General features: G+C 44.8%; 1 protein-coding gene across 1 annotated transcript; it reads right to left on the reverse strand.

Annotated features, from left to right (window-relative positions):
• Nucleotides 1-3,477: 3,477 nt before the first annotated feature.
• Nucleotides 3,478-17,663, reverse strand: ARPC3 (actin related protein 2/3 complex subunit 3). Its single transcript, XM_061602949.1, has 7 exons — nt 17,528-17,663; nt 13,699-13,798; nt 11,320-11,396; nt 7,959-8,027; nt 6,099-6,225; nt 4,789-4,883; nt 3,478-3,753 (listed from the first exon to the last, which is right to left on the reverse strand). The coding sequence occupies exons 1-7, from the start codon at nt 17,531-17,533 to the stop codon at nt 3,691-3,693; spliced, it is 537 nt and encodes a 178-aa protein (XP_061458933.1). The 5' UTR covers nt 17,534-17,663; the 3' UTR covers nt 3,478-3,690.
• Nucleotides 17,664-18,640: the final 977 nt, after the last annotated feature.

Raw genomic sequence — 18,640 nt, forward strand, 5'->3', positions numbered from 1 at the left:
AGGGTGGGTACCCCAAAGATAAAATACATTCTTATATCTGCTGGATCACATTAAGGGTTCCTCTAGGGTAGTCCAGCATCGTTTGAAACTATTTGCTATGGAAGCAAATTTCTGCAACGGAAATGTGTTTGGCATTGCTTGGTATCATAGTAGCAGAATGTAGACAAGCATATTTATGTTCCTGTCTTGCAGCAATAAATTGGCCTGAATAGCCCTTTGACTCCTTCCAAACTCTGGGTTGTATTCAACTAACTTTTATTCAGAGTAGACCGCTTGAAATTAATGGACCTAACTTAGTCATGTTCATTAATTTCAATGGATCTACTTTGAGCAAAAGTTAAATACCACCCAATATGTTGTCATAAACTTAAGTAAATTTACATTGCTCTTTTAAGCAGTGATAGTACACTTTCCACATTAAGACAATCCTTTCTGCAATTGTTTGTCTGCTCAATAACCTCCAGTCTGTTGCCTGGGTTGTCCCAAGCTGTTTTGCTGCCTGAGACAAGATGGGCTCCTCTGTACCCCTGCGACTACTTCCATCAGGCACTGTAGAGAAGCTAGCATCCACAAAATGCAAGAAAAAGAGGTAAAAGACCAGAATGCTGAAAAGGTATTTATTATGTACAAAAGTACTATTAAAAATATATGCCAATTTAAAAAAAAAAATAGAAAAAGCTTAGGAAATACTCTGTAGAAGTTCAAAGCCCAACGCGTTTCAGCTTGTGCAACCAAGCCTTCATCAGGGGACACATTGATTTTTCATCAAAATACTGTAGCCAGCTCTTACTAATAGTTTTGTCTAGTGGCCGGTAACAAAAGCTCAAGCCATGACAGCCACTGGCAAGGGGCCGTTCATTCTAGCTGACCTGCACTGGGTACAGGTTCTTCATGTTGATGCTCCTCCCAATATGCCACCTTGGACAGGTGGCTCAGCGTCGCTCATGCTAGGGCTGGGTCAACCCATCTCCCGTGAGCATTGCAAAAGATTCTGGGACTTATTCTTGGGCACAGAGCCAGTTCACACAGGGCACTGGTCTCTGGGCCTCAGAATCAACCTGTGCAAATTGAGCATGTCCTGTCTGCACTGGCAGATTAGCACTGGGGAAATCTGTCTTTCAAAGAAACCTGTTTGCTATTGGCTGCCAATTAGCTACAGGGCTACTTTCAAGGTGCTGGTATCGGTGTACAAAACCCTATACAGCTTGGGACCAGGATACCTAAAAAATCTTCTAAAAGAACTGGGCATGTTTAGCCTTGAGAAGACTGAGGGGAGATGACATAGCACTCTTCAAGTACTTGAAAGGTTGTTACACGGAGGAGGACCACAATCTCTTCTCGATTGTCTCAGAGTGCAGGACATGGAATAATGGGCTTAAGTTTCAGGAAGCCAGATTTCAACTGAACATCAGGAAAAACTTCCTGTTAGAGTGATACAATGGAACCAATGACCTCGGTAGGTGGTGGGTTCTCCAACACTGGAGGCCTTCAAGAGGCAGTTGGACAGCCACCTGTCGGGAATGCTTTAAGCTGGATTCCTGCATTGAGCTGGAGGGTGGACTTGATGGCCTTATATGCTCCTTCCAACTCTACAATTCTATCCCTTGCTTACCCAATCACTGGGTTATGCAGGAGAGGGCATCCTGCAGATACCATACTGTCCGGGGTTGTGCTCCACATGATGTTGGAATTGGGCCTTTACTGTGGTGGCACCTACCCTTTGGAACACCCTCCCGTTGCATATCTGGCGCCTTCTCTGTTGTCTTTTTGGTGTCTGCTAAAGATGTTCCTCTGTCACAAGCCTTCTAAAATCTTTACCCCAGTTGGTACCTCTCTTGGATCAGAATTCATTTTACGCATGCAGTGTTGTTGTTTTAAACCGTTTTTATATTTATAATTTTTTGAGTTGTTTTGATAGATGCAATTGTTTTAACTGTTTTAATAAGCTGTGATACTGCAAATTGCTGTAAAATAAAAATATTGCTGATTTTCTAATCAAGGATGTTCCCAGTAAGGATCTCTAGAGTACTTCACAATAGTATAAATATCTTCATCTTAAAGCAGGGCTGGGGAACCTTTTGCAGACTCCCTTGTGGGACCCTTAAAAGAGTTGCATGCTGGTGGTGGGCAAGGCCAGAGGCAAAAGAGGGCAGAGCAAAAGACTTACCTTTGAACATTTGGGCTATAAATGCAGCCACACCAAAGCCGGGCAAACAAGTATTATCACAGCTGATGAAAACACTCCAGCCAGGCAAAAGCACTCAAGTCAGGGAGCAGAAGGAATGAGGGGTGGGTCCTGGGGAAACCTGAGGGCCAGATAAAAAGGCCTGAAGGGCCATGTGATGTCCCTGTATATATATAATACTGTAAATATACTGTAACTTTTATACTTTGTTTAATATATTATTTTGTTTGTTGCTTGTGTTTATCGTTTGTAATCTGATTTTATTGTGATACTTCTGTATTTTAACCTTTTTGTACACCGCCCAGAGAGCTACTTGCTATGGGCGGTTTATAAATGAAACAAATTAAATAAATAAATAAATAAATAAGTGCGGGTTTATTAGAATATATGTGATAAGTAGACTGAATGAGAGGGAGGAGTACATGGGTTGTAATGTTGAAGAATGTTGGATGATGATTGGCTGAGCGTTTGAGTGTCAAGGTATAAATGAGAGGATGACAGTTGAGAGGGGGTTGGTTCGTTCTGAGGGTTTTGGAGGGTTGGTTGGTTTTGGAGAGGGTTGTTGGGTGGATTGGATTAGGTGGGTAGTGAGGCAGGATATTGATGACTAAGAAACATAAAGAGTAACACATCTTATGAAACCACATGCTTGTTGACTAAACCTTTAAGTAATCTTGTTATTCCCTGTGTAGATAAATAAATAGTTCTTGGTATACCAAAACTCCTGATCCTTGGCTGGGGCTTTCACAGACCAGAAGGGTGGGCAGGGCATATACCAAGGTTGGGAAATAGTACCAATGGTGGCAGCAGTGAAGAGATAGTGTAACATCATCAGGTATCCAAAACAACCCAGAGCTGTAATCTTTATAGGCACAAAGATACAGGGGGGTTGTGGCCTGTAAGTGCACCCAGACACAACGTAGCAATAAGCCAGGAGGAGACGAAGGCACAGTCTCAAGGCAATATTGTTTACAGGGAGTGTCTGGTGCTGCTGCCTAGCAGCCCGATCTTGAGAGATCTTTGCTAGAGCCGGTGAGAGAACCATTAAGAGACCAGGACCCTGAGGTGGGACCGTCACAAGGTGGTGACCACGGGCAGGGTTCTGACAGGCAACATCAGACCCATGGCCTAGAGCCTAGAAACTTTTTTATTAATAATCCCATCTACCCCAGCCAATGGTCAGGAATGATGGGAATTGTAGTCCAGCAACATCTGGGGACACCAAGGATGGGAAAGGTCTGGCCTAGAGGTTCCCTGTCCATCTTTGTCAGATGCAAGTACAGACAAAACAATGCTAGAAACCACTTTTTATTAATGATCATCATCGAGCTCCAGCTCAACAAGATTTGCACGTGATTTTTAGCTCTACCTTTTCATCCACCGGTGGGTAGCACTTTCCACAGAAGCACTTATTCTCTCTTGGTAGAAAACATATATTAAAACAGAGGCAAAATTTTATACATCTGGCAGCAAAGTGCTTTGACAAGACACCTGTGCGCTCCTCTTCACTGCCCTGGCCCAGACAGGCTTTTGTTCATGAACTGCCTTTTCACAAAACAGATCCACCACTGTGAGACAAAAGGAAAAGAAATGAAAGGTATGAAAATGGAGTGAAAGAGTGGGGATACTCTCAAGTCATCATCCCCCCCCATAACTAGTATTCATAGACAATACAGGGCATCCACCAAAAACGACATCCCTTTGGCCCTGTTCTTGGCCGATCTCGCAATTAACATCTAATGAAATTCATCAAGTGACACGACATCACACCTTGCTACGCACAACTGGATGGTACAACATCTCAGTGTGATGACTTCACATCATGCAGTGGTTTGTGCACTGACTGGGTTGTATTCAATGTAGCGCTAATTCAAATGTGCTATCGGCACAAAGGTTTTTCCTTGCACAATAGAATGTTCTTCCCTCTCTCCCCCCCAAAAAATATGTCCTCCAACCGTCTGGAGCAGATTAGGGGATGGCATTGGGGGAGAAAAACCCCTTGTGCTAGTTGAAGCTGTTCCACTAGTGCAAGAATTTAGCTGAATATGCCCCTAGGTTTTTACTTCACACAGACCAGTTGGGCCAGATCTAGGCTCAATGACAGATATGGGGCTACTGCTGAAAACAGAAGCCCTTTGTCAGGCTCCCCCCTCATGTCCCACAAGAGACATCCAGGGGAAAACTAAACACAGAGCTTCTGTTTGACAGCAGTCCAGTGCTTGCTATCAAATCTGGCTCTGCCCAAACGAGTGTTTGTGAAGTAAAAAGGTACATATACAAAACACACCCTGATTGCTGATATGCTTAATGTATTTATTTTGGCACATTCCAACCTTTATCCAATTGGCTCAGGGTACATTGCCATAAAACAGCCTTTGATGCTCTGCAGGTGTTTTGGACTGCAACTCCCGTCATCCCTGACCATTGGCTATGCAGGTGAAGGATGATGGGAGTTGGGAATCCAACATCTTGAGAGCACCAGGTTAGGGAAGGCTGACACAGTTATATAAACAGAACATTTATTCAAACCCCACCTGGACAGCTGCAGGTTAGCCACCCCTGGCTTAAACAGAGCCAAGCCACAGATGAGATCAACATCTTACCTTGCTGGGTTTGTCACTCTGGGGATCAAAGACCTTTTCACAAAGCCTCAGGCCAGTTTCTTGCCTCAGCTGCTGCAAGTAGGCCCTCATAATCTCTTAAAAAACAAAGAAGTACACCCAGCTAAGACCAGATCATATTATATACTTTCTGTTCAGTCAAAAGGGTTCGGCAATTTTAACATATTTTCCTCCCATTGTCAAAGCATAGAGCTGCTTTAATTCATCACTGTGCCCCAGTGGTGATTGGAGGCTCCATGTCCCTGGGGCAATGGAATCCGCCTCACCTTTTAGTCCGAACTTTCAAGGCGTTTAGACTAAAGTTCTAACTAAAGTCCAGAGCGGATTTCACTAACCCACTAACATGGATCCACCAGCTGGTGCTGCCGTGTCCTGCTTCCCAAAGAATACTTTCAGCAGCCAAGCTGTAGCCACTCCACTTGCCAAAGAGTGGTTTCTGCAGCCAGCCTGCAGGTGAAGAGGCATTGCCCCTTTCCTCCTTTGAAAACTCTTCACATAACAAGCTGGAATGTTCTCTATTGGGCTAAAGGGAGAGGGCCTTCTCAGTGGTGGCCCCCAAATTATGGAATGATCCTTCTGATGAGGTGTGCCTGGCGCCAACACTGTTATATTTTCAGTGCCAGGTCAAGACTTTCCTCTTCTCCCAGGCATTTTAGCATGTGTTTTTAACTTGCTTTTAATTTTTTTAAAATTGTGTTTTTACATTGTTTTTTGTGTTTTTAAATTTGTATGTTTGTTTTTATTGTTTTTTAATTGCTGTAAACCGCCCAGAGAGCTTCGACTATGGGGCAGTATACAAATGTAATAATAAATAAATAAATAAAGCCTAGATTTCTCTATTTATTTATGGATTGGACATTACTGTTCAGAAGCAGCAAACTCTGACTCATTCAAGGGAGTTCCTTCTCCAATCCAGTGGAGCAAGCCAGTCTGTGCATTCCATTGCTCACATGGATCCGATCCTTCCATCAGACTGAATGGATCAGCTCATGGGCAGAGGCGACGCACGGACACACTCAGACCTGTAAATCAGGCTGCACGTTGGCAAAGTAGAAAGAGTGGAAGCTGGAGTAAATGATACATGGGAAATTAGTTGTAGGGAAACAGGGGCAAAAGCTGCTTTGGGGACTGCTACTTATGCAGTGGGAAGGTCTCAATCCTATGCATCCTTACCCAAGAGTAAGCCCCCTTGAACTCAGTAGTACTTCTGAATAAACACGTTTAAGATTAGGCAATTAGTGGATTAATCCACCAATTCAAGCTTGTAGTCCTCACGGTGAACCCACCCTTACCTTCCTCCTGCTTGTTGCTGGGTCTGGCATAGAGAGCATTCAGTGGAAATCCCGGCTCTCCAGGGATCGGGAAATTTGTGATTCCTAATGTATACATTTCTTTCTCTCCTTGGCCTTTGGAATTGCACTGGAGGCAAACAGAGTAGAAGAAAGCAAGATCCAGTGACAAAAAGACGTCACAATAACTAACCAGAATGTACTAGGAACACACTCTTCAACCAGACTTCTCTCTAGAATGAGGGAGGGCCATCCTTCTATGGTTTTGGGGATCTCTACCCATTTGCTACTCAGTGGCAATGGGAAGCTGCAGTATTACAGCACAATCCTATGCACGGCTACTCAGAAGCAAGTCCCACTGTGTTCAAAGGAACTGGCTCAGAGTACAGGAATGGGAAACCTGTGACCCTCCAGATGTTGATGGGCTACAGGTCCCACCATCCCTATACACTGGCTGGGGCTGATGGGAGTTGTAGTCCAACAGCATTCAGAGGGCCACAGGTTTTTCCTCCATGCCCTAGTAAGTGCATTTAGGATCACAGCCTTAAGAGCTAGAAGTCTACAGTAACGATCAGCCTTTTTGTGACATTAGGCTCTCTACAGATAAATATACTTAAATCCCAAACACTGGTTTCCAATGTAACAAGTTTATTTTCAACACCCCTCCCTCCCTGAAAAAAAAGATCAGGCATGGGCAAAGAATACATTTCTACTTTCAAAAGAAAACTGCGTTGGTGGCTAGGAGTGCCTTTTTCCAGCAACAGCTGGTTTGCCAGCTGCGGCTCCTTTTGCACAGAAAGGATCTGGCCACTGTACTCCACGCTCTGGTAACTTCCAGACTGGATTACTGCAAAGCGCTGTACCTGGGGCTGCCCTTGAAGATGACTCGGAAACTTCAGCTGGTCCAAAATGCCAGATGACTGGCTGGAGTTCCTTTTAGCACTTACATAACCCCTGTTTCAAAACAGCTGGATTGGTTGCCAGTTCGATTCAAGGTGCTCATGTTAGGGTTAAAAGCCCTGAACAACTTAGGTCTCAAATATCTGAAAGTTTGTCTCCTTCCCTACAGACCCTCTCAGGGGTTGAGATCAGCAGAGGGGGCCCTCTTGGCCACTCCTCTGTCCTCTGAAGTTTGGGGTGGTGGTGACCCTGGAGAAGGCATGCTCTGTGGTGGCCCCTAAATTGTGGAATTTCCTCCCCACAGAGGTGTGTCTGGCAACTTCACTATACAGTTTTTGGTGACTCTTTATCCTGACCTTTGACACCTGAGATGTACATTGTTAGGATCCACCCTATTTTTGTGATTTTAAGTTCTAATTTGTTTGCAAGTATATATTTTAAACTGTTGTAACCCAACCTGAAACCTCCATGTGAACAAAACATTGAAATAATAATAATTCCTTTCATTTAAAAAGACAACAACAAGCTCTGAACTCTAAGAAAACAAGAAAAGCTATCGCTCAGGGGCAGAGCACCTGCTTTGCATGCAGAAGGTTCCAGGTTCAATCCCTGGCCTCTCTAGGTAGGGCTGGGAATGTCCCCTGCCTGGAACCCTGGAGCCGCTGCCAGTCAGTGCAGACAATACTGATCTAGATGGACCTGATGGTCTGACTTAGACTGCTTCATGGCCCCTCTAGTCCAGCTTCCTCTTCTCGCAGTGGCCAACCAGACGCCCTAATGGGAAGCCCACAAGCAGGACCTGAGCACAGGAGCACTCGCCCCTCTTCTGGTTTCCAGCAACTGGTATTCAGAAGCACATTCCCTCTGATAGTGGAGGTAATAATAGAGCCATCATGACTAGTAGCCATTGCTATACAAATTCACGAAGGCCAACGCCCTTTCAAAGCCGCCCAACGCTGTTACCTTTTGTAGCTTTTTCAAGCATTCCGAAATGTAGAGAGTTACGTAGATCAAAGTTCTATCGGCTTCATTCTAAGAATAAATGTTTGAAAAATAATTTTAAAAAATACAGCCTAAAACCAATTAAAAAACAACAACACATGAAATGGGAATTAGGGAATTCACTAAAAAAACACATAAGTATTGGAGAGTATAAGCATCGGCCCTCATCACCTGAACATAAGAAATGAGAGGGAACAATATTTGCTTTTCCTCTTCTCCAATACTAGAACTGAATAAAGCTCTTTGTGAATAGCAAACAAAAGAAAAAGTACTATCAGAAGCTGTAACATCTGAGCTGGAGCAGCTGTCTGTCTTCTTGTATTGTTAGGCTTATTTTTTATTTTTATTTTATTTTATTAAGCTTATATACCGCCCGACTAGCAACAGCTCTCTGGGCGGTGAACATTAAAAATACAATAAAAATAACACAATACAATATATCACAATACAAAACTGTACAAAAAACTGTACAGTCTAAAATCAAAATATAATAATTTAGAATTAACTGGAATTAAAATGCCTCAGAGAAGAGAAAGGTTTTAACCTGGCGCCGAAAAGATGATAGTGTCGGCGCCAGGCGCACCTCCTCGGGGAGACCATTCCATAGTTCGGGGGCCACCACTGAGAAGGCCCTAGATCTTGTCACCACTCTCCGGGCTTTCCTATGAGTCGGAACCCGGAGGAGGGCCTTCGTAGTAGACCGTAGTGTACGGGCCGGTTCATATCGGGAGAGGCGTTCCGACAGATATCGTGGTCCCGCGCCGTATAAGGCTTTATAGGTAAGCACCAACACTTTGAATCTGGCCCGGAAGCATATTGGAAGCCAGTGCAAACGGGCTAGCACAGGTGTTATATGCTCAGACCGCTTAGTTCTTGTTAGCAGTCTGGCTGCCACATTTTGCACTAGCTGTAGCTTCCGAATCGTCTTCAAAGGTAGCCCTACGTAAAGCGCATTGCAGTAGTCCAGACGCGAGGTTACCATAGCATGTACCACTGATGCGAGGTCCTCCTTACTCAGATAGGGACGTAGCTGGGCTACCAACCAAAGTTGGTAGAACGCATTCCGGGCCACCGAGGCTACATGAGCCTCAAGTGTGAGGGAAGAGTCTAAGATGACTCCCAGACTACGCACCTGTTCCTTTAGGGGGAGTGTAACCCCATCCAGGACAGGGTATATATCCACCATCCGATCAGAGAAACCATCCACCAACAGCATCTCAGTCTTGTCAGGATTGAGTCTCAGTTTGTTAGTTCTCATCCAGTCCATTGTCGCAGCCAGGCAACGGTTCAGCACGTCGACTGCCTCACCTGAAGATGTAAAGGAGAAGTAGAGCTGCGTGTCATCAGCATACTGATGACAACGCACTCCAAAACTCCTGATGACCGCCCCCAGCGGCTTCATATAAATGTTAAAAAGCATGGGAGACAGAACCGAACCCTGCGGGACCCCACATTGGAGAACCCACGGTGTTGAGCAATGTTCCCCAAGCACTATCTTCTGGAGACGACCCGCTAAGTAGGAGCGGAACCACTGCCAAGCAGTGCCTCCAACTTCCAACTCTGCAAGCCTCTCCAGAAGGATACCATGGTCGATGGTATCAAAAGCCGCTGAGAGGTCAAGGAGAATCAACAGAGTTACACTCCCTCTGTCTCTCTCCCGACATAGGTCATCAAACAGGGCGACCAAGGCAGTCTCAGTGCCAAAACCAGGCCTGAACCCCGATTGAAATGGATCTAGATAATCGGTTTCATCCAATAGCGCCTGGAGCTGGTCAGCAACCACTCGTTCCAAGATCTTGCCCAGGAACGGAACATTGGCTACTGGTCTGTAGCTGCTGACATCCTCCGGGTCCAAGGAAGTTTTTTTCAGGAGTGGTCTCACTGCCGCCTCTTTCAGACAGCCAGGGACCACTCCCTCTCGTAAAGAGGCATTAATCACTTCCTTGGCCCAGCCAACTGTTCCTTCCTTGCTAGTTTTAATTAGCCAAGAGGGGCAAGGATCCAGTACCGAAGTGGTCGCACGAACCTGTCCAAGCACCTTGTCCACATCCTCGAACTGAACCAACTGAAACTCATCCAACAAAACATGACAAGACTGTGCTCCGGACACCTCAGTAGGATTAACTGCTATTAAATAGGAGTCTAAGTCCCGGCGAATGCATGAGACCTTATGCTGGAAGTGTTCAGCAAATTTATTACATCGAGCTACCGATGTATCTGCCGTATCTTGTAGGCCTGGATGGAGTAGGCCACGAACCACTTTAAAAAGCTCCCGTGGGCATGAGAGAGATGACTGAATAGAGGCGGCGAAATGTTGTTTTTTTGCCGCCCTCACTGCTCCTACATAGAGCTTAGTAGAAGCACGAACCAGCTCATAATTGCATTCGTCGGGAGTTCGTCTCCATCTCCGCTCAAGCCGCTTATTATGTTTGTTATTAATTGATATGTTTTACTTGATTGATAGTTTGTTTTATTATTATTTTAAATATAATGGTCATCAAATTGAGTTATTTGTTGGATTCTTTTGTTCTTAAATAGTTTAGTATTTGATTGTTACTGATTTAGTGATTTGTATTTTTGTTTTGTTGTGAACTGCTTTGAACATATTTATAAGAAAAAGTGGCATACAAACTGTAATAGTAATAATAATAATAATAATACATTATCAATGTACTGAAGTCCCCACCACTGACTTAAATAGTTTAAAAAACGTATTGGATAATGGGGTTAGGATGGGAGATGTGTTTACTAACAGCAGTTAGCCAGGATAAGAATGTAAGAACATGAGAAGAGCCTGCTGGATCAGGCCAGCGGCCCATCTAGTCCAGCATCCTGTTCACACAGTGCCAACCAGATGCTCATGGGAAGCCCACGAGCAAGACCTGAGTGCAAGAGCACTCTCCCTCCTGTGGTTTCCAGCAAATGGTATTCAAAAGCATACTACCTCCGAGAGTGGAGGCACGAGCATATCCATCATGGCTAGTAGGATGCTACACGGAGCCTCCATATTCAGAAGCAGTCTACCTCTGAATACCAGTTGACAGGGGAAATTGCCTTCATCCTTGTTTGGGGGCTTCCTGGAACCCTCTGTCTGGTGACTGTTAGGAAAATGTGTGCTGGATAAGGTGGACTTTTCAGCAGGGCTCTTCTTACGACGGGCACAACTAAACCCTGTTAACATGCTGCATTCTTTATGTATTTAAGTCACTGTTATGCCCATATTTATTGTCTGTGTTTCAGAGAACAAGCCGCTCGCCTTCTAGAGTCTGTTACTCACTAAGCACTGCAAGCATGTTAAAGCAGCCTTTTTAAACTTCCTTACCTTGATTTCATAATTTTTAAAGAAGACGTTTGCTTTGAAGTAGTAGATGGCTTCGTCGATGATGTCTGTATCTTTTGCTACAAAGAAAGGGAAGAGTTTAAATGTATTTGGAATCATATAGAAGATGAGGCATCCTAAGAAATGACTCCTGAAGATGTCCGATAATCAGAAGTGCAGTGGTGAATTCAGAAGTGCAGGGTCCCTGTATGATCGTCACAGCCACGCCCCCTCATAGCCACACCCCCTTTAAGATTATAGAACCTTCTATGAGCATGAAAGAGAAGAGCCTTCTCAGTGGCTGACTCACCTCATTTCACTCTGATTGGCTCTAATCAGAAGGAAAAGACAAGAAAGCATGTTAATAGACTCTTCTCAGTGACCAAAACACTCCCTTTTCCTGCTTATTGGCTCATAGGATGCTGGAGACAAAGGGACCCTGCTGGGACCCTTCTCTCAAAAGCGTAAGGGGCCTAAGACCCCCAGAGACCCTGGATGACTACACCCCTGCCTATACTGCAGTCCTATAAAAGTAGATGTAAACCCCATCAAGTTCAATAAGACTTATTCCAAGGTAAGAGTGTACTTACAGAATTACAGCCTGAATTTCTAGGAGCTATAGTTTGTTATGGATGCTGGGTCTTTTGGAGCCCCCCATTCCCCTCACTGGGCTATGATTCCCAGAGCGGTTTAACAATCAATCCCTCCTGCCAGAAACGGTGAGAACTGTAGCTCTGTGAGGGGAAGAGGGACCCCCCCCAACAACTCTCAGCACCCTTCACAAACTACACTTCCCAGGATTCTTTGGGGAAAGCCATGATTGATTCAAGCAGTATGAGATTGCTTCAAATGTATAGCACAGACAGGGGCTAAATAAGATGCATATGACTGGGCTCAGGAACAACCCCTGCGAAACGCACGTCTGAACAGAATGCTTTGACGTGCTGCTTACAGACCTCCTTAGCAGCGTCGCATTTTGCAATACGTTGCTTAGCAACGACACAGAAACAGGCCTGTTCCAGGTGGCAGCCACTCTTGGGAACACTTTCCCCCACCCCACTGAATGGGGGGCATCCACAGCATCCAAAGACTGTTAAAAACACATGTGTTTACTCAGGCTTCTTCTTATGGCCTGTTTTCAATATTTGTGCATATCCCCGACATTGCTTATTGTTTGCTATTGATCTTAAGGTAGACTTCCTGTATATTTTTTATACCCACTTGATTTCATATATAACATTTTTGTGTGGAATTTTATTCTGTAAACAGATCCAGGAGCCTTGGAATAGGAGATGGACTATCTTCAAGTCGATCCCGACTTATGGCGACCCAATGAATAGGGTTTTCATGGTAAGCGGTATTCAGAGTGGGTTTCCCATTGCCTTCCTCTGAGGCTGAGAGGCAGTGACTGGCCCAAGGTCACCCAGTGAGCTTCATGGCTGTGTGGGGATTCGAACCCTGGTCTCCCAGGTCATAGTCCAACACCTTAACCACTACACCACACTGGCTTATGCAGGGGGAGGTGCAAAGCAGGAGGGATTGGGCTGTGTGGACCAGCACACTGTCTGTTCATGGGAAACCATGATAAGCTGGTGAGCTTGGCTTACTGTGATGGGCGAGTGCCATCAACGTAAAAACTTGATGTAAATATCCATTTAAATGAGGACTTAAAGAGACTTCAGGCCTTTACAGACAATTATACCAGACTATTAATAAAATTAACCAGCATAAATTTGCACACAAAAAAGCAACTGTTCTAAACAACTCAGTCAGATGGTGAGAGTGACAGAGAAGCAGGCAGCAGCATTCAAACCTGGCCAGATTATTCTAGCATCGCAGAAAATGGAAATGGACTGCCTTCAAGTTGATCCCAACTTATGGTGACCCTATGAATAGGGTTTTCATGGTAAGCAGTATTAAGAGGGGGTTTCCCATTGCCTCCCTCTGAAGCTGAGAGGCAGTGACCGGCCCAAGGTCAGCCAGTGAGCTCCATGGCTGTGCGGGGATGCGAACCCTGGTCTCCCAGGTCGTAGTCCAACACCTTAACCACTACTCCACACTGGCTCTCCTGGATTAGGAGAAGCAGGCTATAAATTATTTTAACCACAAGACAGGGGTATAACTATCTCAATTAAATCAATATAACCAGGGTTAGAAACATAGAAAGCTTCCTTATACAGGGTCGGACTGTTGCTCCCTAGAGCTCAGTACTGTCTACACTGACTGGCACCAACTTTCCAGGGCTTCAGAAAGGACTCCTCCTCAGCCCTACCTGGAGATGCTGAGGATTGAACTAGGACCCCTCTGCATGCAAAGCAATTACTCTGCCACTGGGCTAGAGCCCACCTGAGTTAATCTTTTTGAGACCCACTGTGAACTTACTTTCCCTGGGCGCTGGTCCTTTGAACTGACTCTTAATGGGCAGCAGGGCCATGTTCCCAATCAGTTTGGTGTCAGTATCCATAAGAGCAGAATGATAGGCCTGTTACACAAAAGAAAATGGTGAATGAGCAATGGGGGGGGGAAAGGTCAAACACAAAGAAAACCTGTTTACATGTTGTCCTGAAAATATACAGAAGAAGATGCACACTTCCCCACTCCCCTGAAATTTATTAACGGGTCACAGGTCCTTAAAGTGAGAAGAGGGGTTGGCAACTACTGGCCTCCTGGATCAAACCTGACCCACAAATAGGGTGGCCAAATGGAAAAGAAGATGGGGACTCCTGCACCTTTAATAGTAGTGTAGAAACTATACCTGCTGAAATCCCCACTTCTGCTCAACTGTTAAAGGTACAGGAGCCCACAAGCAGTCCCACCTTGATGAACAATAGCCCGGTCAAGTTTTCTCTCCTCTAGTTTCCTACATTTCTCTCTCTTTATTTTTTTCTTCCCCCTTCTCACTTTCTGGCTGCTTCCAGCAAGGGGGAGCCCATTATTCCATGTCCTGCACTCTGGGACGATTGAGAAGAGATCCCAGCCCTCCTCTGTGTGGCAACCTTTCAAGTACTTGAAGAGTGCTATCATATCTCCCCTCAGTCTTCTCTTCTCAAGGCTAAACATGCCCAGGTCTTTCAGTCTCTCTTCACAGGGCTTTGTTTCCAGTCCCCTGATCATCCTTATTGCCCCACTCTGAACCCGTTCCAGTTTATCTGCATCTTTCTAAAAGTGTGGTGTCCAGAAATGGATGCAGTACTCGAGGCCTAACCAGTGCCAAATAGAGTGGAACCAATACTTCACACAATTTAGAAACTATACTTCTGTTAATGCAGCCTACAATAACAGTTTAATAAAAGGTTAGGAGAAACCATAAACCATCAGACATTTTAGAATGTGAGGTGAAAGCTGCTCTTAAAATACTTGGAAGAAACAAATCACCAGGAACAGATGGCATACCAATTGAGCTGCTACAAGTTACTGAAATGAAATCTGTCCAAATTTTGACAAAAAATTGTCAAATATGGAGAACAAAACAATGGCCCACAGACTGGAAGCACTCAATATACATCTCAATTCCAAAGAATGGGGATCCCAGGGAATGCAGTAATTATCGAACTATTGCCTTAATATCCCATGCAAGTTAAATAATGCTCAAGATTCTACAACAAAGGCTCTTACCATATATGGAGTGAGAAATTCCAGATGTCCAAGCTGGATTTAGAAAGGGAAGAGGCACCAGAGATCATATTGCAAACATACGTTGGATAATGGAACAGAGCAAGGAATTTCAGAAAAAAAATCACCCTGTGCTTTATAGATCATGAAAAACTATGTGATGCTTTAAAAGAAATGGGGGTGCCACAGCATCTGATTGTCCTGATGCGCAACCTGCACAAGAGGCACTGTAAGGACAGAATATGGAGAAACTGATTGGTTCTCCATCAGAAAAGGTGTGAGACAGGGGTGTATTTTATCACCCTATTTGTTTAATCTATATGGAGACCATATTATATGGAAAGCAGGATTGGACCAAGATGAAGGAGGTGTGAAAATTGGAGGGAGAAATATCAATAATTTAAGATATGCAGACGATACCATACTACTAGCAGAAACCAGTAATGATCTGAAAGGAATGCTGATGAACGTTAAAGAGGAAAGCACATAAGAGGGACTACAGCTGAACATCAAGAAGGCTAAAGTAATGAAAACAGAAGATTTATGTCACTTTAAAGTTGACAATGAGGACATTGAACTTGTCAAGGATTATCAATACCTTGGCACAGTCATTAACCAAAATGGAGACAATAGTCAAGAAATCAGAAGAAGGCTAGGACTGGGGAGGACAGCTATGAGAGAACTAGGAAAGGTCCTCAAATGCGAAGATGTATCACTGAACACCAAAGTCAGGATAATTCAGACCATGGTATTCCCGACCTCTATGTATGGATGTGAAAGTTGGACAGTGAAAAAAGTGGGTAAGAGAAAAATAAACTCATTTGAAATGTGTTGGAGGAGTTTTGCACATACCATGGACCATGAAAAAGACAGATAATTGGGTGTTAGAACAAACTAAACTAGAACTATCACTAGAAGCTAAAATGATGAACCTGAGGTTATCATACTTTGGATACATCATGAGAAGACATGATTCACTAGAAAAGACAATAAAGCTGGGAAAAACAGAAAGGAGTAGAAAAAGAGGAAGGGCAAACAAGAGATGGATTGATTCCACAGACCTGAACTTCCAAGATCTGAACAGGGTGGTTTATAACAGATGCTACTGGAGATCGCTGATTCATAGGGTCGCCATAAGTTGTAATCGACTTGAAGGCACATAACACACACACACAAGGTTAGGAAAGGCTGCTGTAGACTACAACTCCCATTATCCATGGCAATTTGACTTTCCTGACTGGGGCTGATGGGAGTTGTGGTCCAAAGCATTCTAGAGGGCACTACATTGGCTGCCCCCATTCTAGACAAAGAAGCAAGGCCTGGTACATTTGATGCCATCAAATACACCTGCTGAACTGACCAGAACAGAATGGAGAACCTGTGGCCCTCCAGATGCTGTTGGACTGTAACTCTCATTAATCTCAGCCAGCATAGCCAATCACCAGGGATGACAAGAGTTTGTTTATTAGATTTATCTCCTGCACCATTCTCCAAAGGAGTCCAGGGCGGCAGTCTTAGATCATCTGGCCACAGGCTCCCCATCTCTCGACCGGAAGGTCAACTGGTCCAGCCTCGGCCTCTAGGCAAGATCTTGAGTGAAATGCAAGGTGTTTATTAAGGTAGTTGCAGGTCTAGTGAGCATAGGTCAGTAGTTCCCCAACTTTTCCTCTACAGACCACTTGAAAATTGCCAAAGGTCTTGGCGGATCACTGAATGCCTTTTCTGCCGTTTGCAGCAATTGTAAGGTGCTGTAGGATTTTCAATTGCCTTTTTACAGTCGTGCCGAGCACTGTGTGAATGAAGCTGGTGGTCCACTGTTTGAGAACCCTTGGTGTAGGTGATTCAGGCAAATGAGCACAGCTGCAAGACAACACTTCACCCCCACTCTACAAACACTTGCCAGTCTTTCACACCCTAAGAAATGAGATCATGGACTTGGTTTACAAGGCACCAGCCAACTAGGCTTATATCCAGGCATCAAGCTAGTGGTCTTTTAGTAGCCTCCACTACAGCTCTGGATATTAGACTCTGGATATCAAGTATTATATTTGGCTCAAGGTTTTGAAAGAGCAACTTTAAAAACAAAAGGCAACAGACGTTTGCTTTGCCTGGAGATTTGACTACTGTCCAGTGCCGCTGTCAGATACACCTCAAAAACTCCACCCCCCCTTTTTTCCGACAAGGATGTTGCACAGACAACTATCCACCGCAGAGACTCTGCTACTTTTAAAACCCCATTGGCTATATAAGGAAGTTCTCCTTTTTCACCAAGGCTGACACTCCTAGCCATGAGCAACACAAGGCTGATGCGGCGCAGAAATCACAAACCCAAATAGTACATTGGAGAGAGAGAGAGAGAGAGAGAGAGAGAGTTTAGAGATACCCCAACCTCCTTGCTGGACACGTTTTTTACCACAGAAAAGGAATAAACGGCGACCGGTGAATACAACCTCTTCCCCCACTCCCCGGGCCCAGCATCTTTCACCATATTTCCTACTTCTCCTTTTTTCCCTCCCCTGCACTAGTAGCATTTATTTTTAAAAAAACGACCGCAGTTAAATGAACCTGCGTGCAATTCTCAAACGCACACAGATCTTACCGGCATATTTGGGGCAGTGATCCAGGAGGAAGAGGAGAGAAGCCTTTCCAGGGAGTAAAGGCAGCAAATCTTGCAAACGGCAAAGCCCTTCCTGTTCCACCCAAGGCGGCTGAGCGAGGCAGGAAGTGAGGGGCGGGTATGCTATTAAGCGCTCATACAGGCAATGGAGACGACAAGCCGCCAGGGGGCAGCAGAAGACAAGGAAACCCGAACGGAGGCCGCGGGATGAGCCTCGACAGCCGGCAATGTCACCGATGCAGATTGTTACAGAACTGGATGGCAGGGTTTCTGTACGACAGGCAGAAGTTCAACTGGCAACATTTCCCCAGCATAAAAAATACAGTGGTGGTGGGGGATTTGTTTGTTTGTTGTTATGTGCCTTCAAGTCGATTACGACTTATGGCGACCCTATGAATCAGCGACCTCCAATAGCATCTGTCGTGAACCACCCTGTTCAGATCTTGTAAGTTCAGGTCTGTGGCTTCCTTTATGGAATCAATCCATCTCTTGTTTGGCCTTCCTCTTTTTCTACTCCCTTCTGTTTTCCCCAGCATTATTGTCTTTTCTAGCGAATCATATCTTCTCATGATGTGTCCAAAGTATCATAACCTGTTTCATCATTTTAGCTTCTAGTGATAGTTCTGGTTTAATTTGTTCTAACACCCAATTATTTGTCTTTTTTACAGTCCATGATATCCGCAAAATTCTGGTCATGGATGATGAGAGCTGGACCCTAACGCCACCCCTGGAGGGCCGCAAGTGCCCCCTGTCCCTGTACTGCTGTACATTTGGGCAAACAGTTATTGGAAAACACACGAGAGTTCGTTTGTCAAGGCTCCCCTTTAGCTAAAGATGTCCAGATGAAAGACTGAAGGGCAGGAAGGCAGTGCTGAACGGCAGGACCCCAATGCCACAGTATGGTTAAGTTTAGGAACCTTGTAGTGGTTGGCGCACTGGTCCATCTTACTCGGTAATGTCAACACTGCCTGGCTGCTGCTCTCCAGGCATTCAGGCAGGGAATCGTTTCCAGCCCTACCTAGAGATGCTGGGGATTGAGCCTCTGACCTCCTGCTTGCAAGGCAGATAGATGCTCTACCACTGAGCTACAGCCCT

This window comes from Rhineura floridana, chromosome 19 (assembly GCF_030035675.1).
Source record: "Rhineura floridana isolate rRhiFlo1 chromosome 19, rRhiFlo1.hap2, whole genome shotgun sequence".
NCBI lineage: Eukaryota > Metazoa > Chordata > Lepidosauria > Squamata > Rhineuridae > Rhineura > Rhineura floridana.